Source organism: Apodemus sylvaticus, chromosome 5 (assembly GCF_947179515.1).
Source record: "Apodemus sylvaticus chromosome 5, mApoSyl1.1, whole genome shotgun sequence".
In the NCBI taxonomy this organism is placed as follows: domain Eukaryota; kingdom Metazoa; phylum Chordata; class Mammalia; order Rodentia; family Muridae; genus Apodemus; species Apodemus sylvaticus.
Genome location: NC_067476.1, coordinates 9224751 through 9233220, shown reverse-complemented (window position 1 = coordinate 9233220; position 8470 = coordinate 9224751). Strand labels below are relative to the sequence as shown.

The 8470-nt window shown below is 50.7% G+C and overlaps 1 protein-coding gene across 5 annotated transcripts in view; it reads left to right on the top strand.

Annotated features, from left to right (window-relative positions):
• Positions 1 to 1394: 1394 nt before the first annotated feature.
• Positions 1395 to 8470, top strand: part of Kyat1 (kynurenine aminotransferase 1) — a 24194-nt gene continuing 17118 nt past the window's right edge. The window contains exon 1 of one of the 5 annotated variants that reach the window (XM_052182064.1): positions 1395 to 1568. Coding sequence is in view for 2 of the 5 variants with exons in the window: in XM_052182061.1 (XP_052038021.1) it covers positions 3526 to 3595 (70 nt within the window). In the remaining 3 variants the exon portion in view is untranslated. Of the gene's footprint in view, positions 1569 to 3482; positions 3665 to 8470 lie in introns of those variants that run through there. The other 4 variants (XM_052182059.1, XM_052182060.1, XM_052182061.1 and 1 more) reach the window with 4 other exon arrangements.

Genomic DNA, 8470 nt, shown 5'->3' with positions numbered 1-8470 from the left:
TCTTGGGGGCAGAAAGGCACAATTTTGATAATTAAGCAAGGGGTTTTCGAGGTCAGGGAACAGGAACAGCGCAGCCCGACTGACTAGTACTCGCTGGCGTGCCTTTCTTGCTAGAGAGGGAGGGGCTGGTGATCTATGCAATGAGTCATTTCTTGTACTCCTTTTTCTTAGAGATTTATTCTATGTAAGTACACTGCAGCTGTCTTCAGATACCCCAGAAGAGGGCATCAGATCTCATTACAGATGGTTGTGAGCCACCATGTGGTTGCTGGGATTTGAACTCAGACCTTCGGAAGAGCAGTCAGTGCTCTTAACCACTGAGTCATCTCTCCAGCCCCTCTTGTACTCAGTTTTGCCATCAGTTTACTGATACAATATTTAAAGTAGAAATAATTGTACTTTCTATTATATATATAAAAATTTATGATTCTTTTAAGATTTTTTATAAGATTACTTTTTTAAGATAATAAAATAATTGATCCTTTTTTTGTAACCGAAAATTGCAGCCTGCCATTAAGAGAAACTGGCTGAGAAAAATATCTTTTTTGTTTGTTTGTTTTTTGTTTTTTGTTTTCCGAGACAGAGTTTCTCTGTGTAGCCCTGGCTGTCCTGGAACTCACTCTGTAGAAGACCAGGTTGGCATTGAACTCAGAAGTCCACCTGCCTCCCAAGTGCTGGGATTAAAGACGTGCACCACCACGGCCCGGCTCTGAGAAAAATATCTTGCTTGCTTACACCACTTAGACTTTGTGAGTCTTTAACGTTGCTTAGAACCTAACCATCATTGCTGACCTCCCGCTCCCCCAACCTCACCTCCCTATATCAGTCACTCCTGCCCCAATGCAAGTGACAGGAGCTAAACCAATTGGAGGATTGGTCTTTTCCAGCCTGAGATTCCAGTTCTCCCGGTCCCAAGGTCGGGAACAGTCCCGCAGGTGAGAAAGAGGAAGGGGTTCGAGGAAGGAGGTCCGCACCAAGTACTAGCTGAGCGCGCCGGGAGCTGTCCAGAGAACCCCGGGTGGAACCTCCGGGAGCGGGGCGCGTGCGCGGAGGGGCGCGGATCTGCGGGGACCAGCGCGACAAGTGCAGCTTGGGGACCGCAGCGGAAACTCGGGTGAAAGGCGCGCGCGGAGACCGGGCGCGGGTGATTGGTTTCAGTGAGGTGACAGCCCGCGTCTCTTTCCATACGCGACCCACTCAGCAAGGCCCGCCGTTCTCGGTCGCCACGCAGGCAGCCCTAGTCCTGGGTCTGGCTACCTACAGCGGGTCGCGCCGTGGGTCTTTGGCGCCTTGTTTTGTCTATCACGGTACCGCTCTTTAGGTCTCCTCCCCGGAAGTGATGTCACGGAGCGCAAATGCAAGGGAACCCTAGGCTGTCGCCGTGTCTTTAAGGGAACACTTTGCTTTGCTCAGCTTCTGACTGTGCTCTTAAGCCTAGTTGCATCTGCGCAGAAGTAGCCCTTCTAGGGCTCGGCCTCTTTAAAGGAGCAGAGACTTCCTGCAACCTTGGGAATACATTTAGGGTCGCCGGCTACTGGGCGGAGCAGCGCAGTTGTTCGCTGAAGCAGGTCAGTTCCTTGTTGCCTTGCGAGGTTTCATCTAGATCGTGTGTTGAACCTGGCTGGTTTCCGAGTGCTGAAGCTCTTTGATGCATGTGCTCCTGTTTGTATGTGGTGTGTAGCTTCTTGTCCCCTGAGAAAAACTTGTGCCCCGATCTTGGCAGCTCTGCGCTCAGCCACGGGACCAATTAGGATAGCTCTCTCTGCATCCAAGTCCACTCTCCCAAGGTAGTCCTGGCCAAGAAGTTGCAGACTCTCCTAACCGAGAGTTGCCTGCAGAGCTAGCCAATAGTCTCTGTAGGTCCTTCTGGGTTCTGTCGGTTCCCGGGCTGCACGGCAATTGGATTCAAGTTGTAGGACAACTTCCAAGATAACTTAGGTAAAACACAAAAAAATTAACGGGACAGAAAGAATAGCCTTCAGATATACTGCTATTCGATTGTTCGCGTGCACGACAACGTTTTGCTAATGTGCACATCGTTTACTGGTTGGCACAAGAGAACAGAGGTTCTGGGTACCAGACAAGGCGAGGAAATAAACTACTGTGTGCACGAGTTGATTCTTCGAAGGAAAAGGATGAAATCATGTGCTGAGTGAATGCCTAAGTAAATTCAGGTTTCCTTCTAGAGATCTTGTTGCTTCCCTTTCAAAAAGGAGGTGCCAGGCTAGGGGAAGTTAGGGGATTTTGTTAGTGTATCACAACCAGCACGGGAAGGAGCTGGGCAGTTGAGGATAGGGGGTTCTCAGGCACGCCACGTGACCTGTAGGAAAAATGGGGCTAACAAGCTGAAGGACAGGGTGGACGACAGAGAACAGTGACAGAACCTGGGGTGGAGTCCAAGGTTCACTGTCCTTCTCCATAGACCGGGAGCACCATTCATGAACAGACGAGACCGCAACGGCAGACACCAAGTGGCCCTGGCCCCTCAGTTCACCCTTCTTGTACACATCAGCTCTGTTTATCGATGGGCGAGACACGGAAAAGGAGTTTGGAAAAGGATTCCCACAGATCCCCAGTCCCCTCCTCCAGCCTCCCCCACCCCATCCCTGCAGGCTTTGGAGATACCAGATCTCTCCTCCCTCTGCTTCCTGGGAGCCTTAGCACTGATCTTTGGATCTACTGTGTAGTTGAGCAAGTAGGGAGCTAAGGGTCTCACGTCAAACGGACACATACTGTTCCCACCCTGTGAGAACCCTGTTTCTGTGAGAGGATCGGACAACTTGGCAGTCAGTTCCTGTGTTGAAAACCTTGGCATAGCTGGGTGGTGGTGGTGCAAGCCTTTAATCCCAGCACTTGGGAGGCAGAGGCAGGTGGATTTCTGAGTTTGAAGCCAGCCTGGTCTACAGAGTTCCAGGACAGCCAGGGCTACACAGAGAAACCCAGTCTCGAACAAAACAAAACAAAACAAAACAAACAAACAAGAAAAAACAAAAAAAAAAAAAAAAAAAGAAAGGAAAAGGAACCAAACTGGGTGGAGTCAGGGGGAATTCTCCAAGATTGTGACAGAGAAGTGTGCAGAATGCCCAGCCTTCCCTGAGGGGCCACAGTGGCTGGCAAGGAGCACATCCTTAGAGCCTGGGCCGGCTGGTGACCTCCTGTCTAGTTTCTGTGACACTGTTCTTTATGGCTAAGCCTCAGCTCCACCTACCCCTCAGACTTCACTTTACCTCAGTAAAGTGACCTCAAGATCTGACTCCTGATTGCTAATCCAGACGGGGCAACCGAAGACCACTAGCCTGCCCTTTACCTCCCCGGCCCGCATAGACCTTACTGTCTGTGCACAGAACACCAGTCCTGCTGATGCAAATAACAATATCACATGTCAGGGCAAGAGGCTTGTCTTCCTGGTTTGTTTTGTTTTGTTTACTGGCTGAGTTCTCAGACTGTCAAGAAACAGGGACACCTGGCTATTAAGAAAGGATCTGACCCTGCCTCTGGGGCCAAGAGGCCGAATCACTTCAGCCTATGGGGAAAGGGCCACGGCAGACAGCGGGATCCACAGATTCAGCTCCTGAAAAGTTTCTGCCTCCTGGGGGTGAGTGCTTGAGCTGAATGAGGCTCAGGGCTGGGCACTACCTGTACTTGGCTGGGACTCTGCTTTGGGGTAAGTTCCCTGCTCTGCCCCTCATCTTCTCTACCTAGAAAATTAGTGGGCTCTTCTCCGAGGTTCCCGCTGGGCCCTACTCTCCGCTTTGTGAACCTGCCCACCGAGGGAGAGTCCAGTTTGGGTTTGGCATCTTACAAAGGGAACAAGGAACAATCTGCCTGCTGTTTGTCACACCTGAGCTTGCCACCAATCCCTGTAGGCTGGGACCCTTCTGTCAGAGCTGCGAGAGCCACTTCTTTGTCCTCAGCTCATCCCAGGGTCAGGGCCTGGGTCACTCCATCCCGTGTGGCTCAGCTGCAAGGCTAACATTTCTTTTGGGGGGATATCTATATTATAGAATCTCTTTTTTACTGCTTAAAAATGGGGGTTGGGGGGGCTGGAGAGATGGCTTAGTGGCTAAGAGCACCGACTGCTCTTCCAAAGGTCATGAGTTCAAATCCCAGCACCCACATGGTGGCTCACAGCCATCCGTAAAGAGATCTGATGCCCTCTTCTGGTGTGTCTGAAGACAGACAGCTACAGTGTACTTACATATAATAAATAAATCTTTAAAAAATAAAAAACAAAGAAAAACAAATGGGGGTTGGGGTCATTATTGAACAAGAGACTTGCGGGGAAGTCTTGTGTCATGAAATAGACTTTTTAGAAGAGATTTTATTTTTTACTTTTAATTGTGTGTGTGTGTGTGTGTGTGTGTGTGTGTCTGTCTCTCTCTCTCTCTCTGAGTGTGTGTGTGTGTGTGTATGTACATGAATACCAATGTCTGTGAAGGCCAGAGGCATCAAATCTCCCTGACAGCTGGAGTTACAGGCAGGTGTAAGCCACCTAGTTTGCGTACTGGCAATCAAATGTAGGTCTTCTGCAAAAGCAGTATGGCTCTTAACCACTAAGCCATCTCAATAGTCCTGGGAAATGGGTTTCCTTGGAAAGCTTGCAGGTTTCCATTTTAATTGGTTTCCTGTTAACTGCAAGTTACTGCATGAATACAAGGACCATGGCATGACCTGGGCGAGACTGCCGGCTTGGTTGGTGTGTGTGTGGTGCTGGGGACAGGTTCACGCTGTGCCTGCTGTACTGACCCTCTATCCTTCTACAGATGGATAAACTGAGTCACGACAACCCATGTAGCTAGTGCAGTAGTGGAGCTGCAAGCTTCAGTTTTTGTTCTCCTTGTCATGGGATGGGGACAGGTCTTAACCAAGCTTCTCCTGCCCCAATCCAATGGGTACCATGGTTAGTGTGTGTCAGTGAGCCGCCATTTCCTGACAGTCTGAGCTGAGCAGGGAAAATGTAAACATTCTTCAAGGGACCAGAGCCCCCCGACTGGAACAAATTGGTTTGCCCTGAATGCCATGTCCCCGTGGAGATCAGACTGACCTCAGACTCACAGATATCTCCCTGCCTCTGCCTGCAGAGTATTGGGATTAAAGACATAGACCTCAGTACCTGGTGCCTTTAAAAAAAAAAAAAAGGTGTGTATGGTTATTTTGCTTAAATGTGTGTCTGTTCCTGTGTGTGCAGTACCTGTGTAGGCCAGAAGAGGGCGTTGGATCCCTAGGGTTGGAGTTACAGTGGTTGTGAGCCACCATGTTGCTGCCGGGAGTCAAACCTGAATCCTGTGGCAGAGTAACCCCTGAGCTATCTCCAGCAACACCACTTTACCGGGTTTTTTTGTTTTTGTTTGTTTGTTTGTTTGTTTGTTTTGGCTTTTCCAGACAAGGTTTTTCTGTGGAGCCCTGGCCATCCTGCAACTTGCTTATAGATCAGGCTAGCCTCAAAATCTGCCTCTGCCTCTGAAGGGCTGGGATTAAAGATGTGCACCACCACAGCCTAGCAAAAGGTAGAGTTTTGCTTTGTTATTTTAGCTTGTTGAGAGACTTTATTCTCTGTTCATCCTAAAGAAAAGGGAACATGGAAACTGCAGACTCAGGACTCAGCCGACTCCTGAGGCCAGCCTGAGGCGGCTCTGCACTCCGTCTAAGTAAACACAGCCTACTGGACAAGGATGTACCATGGGGTCAGCAGCCAGGGCGCAGCTGGCGTCAGCACCAAGCTGTTGACACATGCCAGGTGGCCAAGGGTCACCTGAAGCTTTCATGAGGCGAGGCTGGCGGCCAGTAGTTGTCGAGGTTCAGAGAGGTGGCCTTCTGATCCCTGCCCTGGTGGAGATGTCTCCTCAGTGGACCCACGCGCCTGTGCTGCCCCCATGGTGGAGATTCTCTGGTGGCTTGTTTGTTTGAGGCAGGGTACCTCCGTGTAGCTCTGACGAGCCTGAAACTTGCTGTGGTCGAGACCAGGTGACTTAGAGCTCACCGAGATCTATCTGTATGCTCAGCCTCCAACGTGCTGGGATTAGAGATGTACACCACCATGCTTGGCTCTGTCTATTTTCTCTGTCTGTCTATCTGTCTACCTGTCTATCTGTCTGTCTATCTATCTACATACTTATTTTTAGCTCCTTTATGAGTGTTTTGCCTGCATGAATGCCTGTCTTAGTTGGGGTTTCTGCTGCTACAGTGAAACACCATGACCAAGAAACAAGTTGGGGAGGAGAGGCTTTCTTTGTCTTACATCCATGTCACTGTTCATCATTGAAGGAAGTCAGGACAGGAACAAAGCAGGAACCTGGAGCCAGGAGCCGATGCGGAGGCCATGGGGTGGGAGGGGGAGCCAGGAGCCGATGCGGAGGCCATGGGGTGGGAGGGGGAGCCAGGAGCCGATGCGGAGGCCGTGGGGTGGGAGGGGGAGCCAGGAGCCGATGCGGAGGCCGTGGGGTGGGAGGGGGAGCCAGGGGCCGATGTGAAGGCCGTGGGGTGGGAGGGGGAGCCAGGGGCCTATGCGGAGGCCGTGGGGTGGGAGGGGGAGCCAGGGGCCGATGCGGAGGCCGTGGGGTGGGAGGGGGAGCCAGGGGCCGATGCCGAGGCCGTGGGGTGGGAGGGGGTGCTGCTTACCGTCTTGTTCCCCATGGCTTTCTTCTAGAATCCAGGACTACCTGCCCAGGGTGGTACTGCCCACAATGGGCTGGGCACTCCCACATCAATCACTAATTAAGAAAACACCCACAAGGAACAAAAGAGAGAGAGAGAGAGAGAGAGAGAGAGAGAGAGAGAGAGAGAGAGAGAGAGAGAGAGAGAGAGCAGGATGGGGAATGTGAAGGGTGGTTTTTCATGTCTTTAATCCCAGCATTTGGGGCCTGGAGAGGTGGCTCAGTGGTTAAGAGCACTGACTGCTCTCCCAGAGGTCCTGAGTTCAATTCCCAGCAACTACATAGTGGTTCACAACCATCTGTAAGGGGATCTGATGCCCTCTTCTGGTGTGTCTGAAGACAACTATAGTGTACTCATATATATATATAGTAAGTAAATCTTTAAAGAAAATGCAATTAAAAAAGAAAAAGAAAAAAATCCAGCATTTGGGAGGCAGAGGCAGAGGCAGGTGGTTCTCTGTGAGTTAGAGTCCAGCCTGGTCTACAGAGCAAGTTCCAGGACAGCCAGGGCTACTCAGAGAAGCCCTGTCTTGAAAAACCAAAAAAAGAAAAAAGCGAGCTCCCTCCGGGCCTGCCATGGCCTGACGGAACAGAGACATTTCTCACTTGATGCCCCTCCTCCCAGCGACTGCAGCTTGTATCAAGTAAACATCAAATGGGCCAGCCCAGCACCTGTGTATCATGGTCACAGGTACCAGATGAGGATTCCTGTTCCAGAAGGTTGTGAGCGTCCATGTGGGTGCTAGGAGCCAACCCCAGACCGCTGCTCTTGCAGCCAGTGCTCTTGACTGCTGAGACGTCTCTCCAGCCCCTTACTTTATTTTTTATTCACTTGGGGGTTTTGTTTTTTATTTTTGTTCTTTTGACAGTCTCACCTTGTAGCCCTGGCTGTCCTGAAACTCACTAGGCTAGCCTCAAACTCAGAGATCCACGTGCCTCTGCCTCCGCCTCCGCCTCTGCCTCCCGAGTGCTGGGACTAAAGGTGTTTGCCACCACAGCCCAGCTCATTTTAAAAATTTTAATTATGACTTCACCCCGGCCCCCAGCTCGCGCATATGTGTGTGTGTGTGTGTGTGTGTGTGTGTGTGTGTTTAGGTTTATGCCTGGAGGCCAGGTGAGGGTATCAGATGTCCTGGAGCCAAGTGTTTGTGAGCCATGCGACACCTCTGACAGAGCAGCATGTACCCCAAACCCTGAGCTGCCGTCCAGGCTCCACCTCTACCCTTTCACCCCACACCCTGTGGATTTTACATCCCATCAAATTCTTCATTATTGTGAGTAAATTTCAGACTTATGCCACTGTCCCCACAGTACAACTATGACCAATAGTCCCTCGGGCCTGTGGACATCACATTCGTAACCTACCCCCATTCTAACTTCAGGCCACCATTCACTTACTTCAAGTCCCTGTGAAGTTCAAAGCCTTGCTAAAAATAGAGCCCAGATCCACTCGTACCAGACAGGTGCTTTACCAGCAACTGTATCGGAAGATACCTCCGGTGGTGAAGGGCTTGCAGTACAAGCCCTCCACCATCAAGGCCTTGATTCCCAGTACCGGTGTAAGAACACACCTGGTACACCAGTAGTGGCTCCCGGGGAGGAGGAGACAAGATGGCTGCTGAGGAATGACGTAATAGGAGAACCTCTGCCCTCTCTACACACTCAGCCATGCACTGCTCCTGTGCACACATGAACATACAACATACACACTGAACACACACTTAGAATTCAAACTGTGTGCAAGTCAATAAGTCCCCAAACCCAACCCAGAGAAGCCAGGATTTATAATTCAATAGAGCCTCTTCAAACACTCTTCT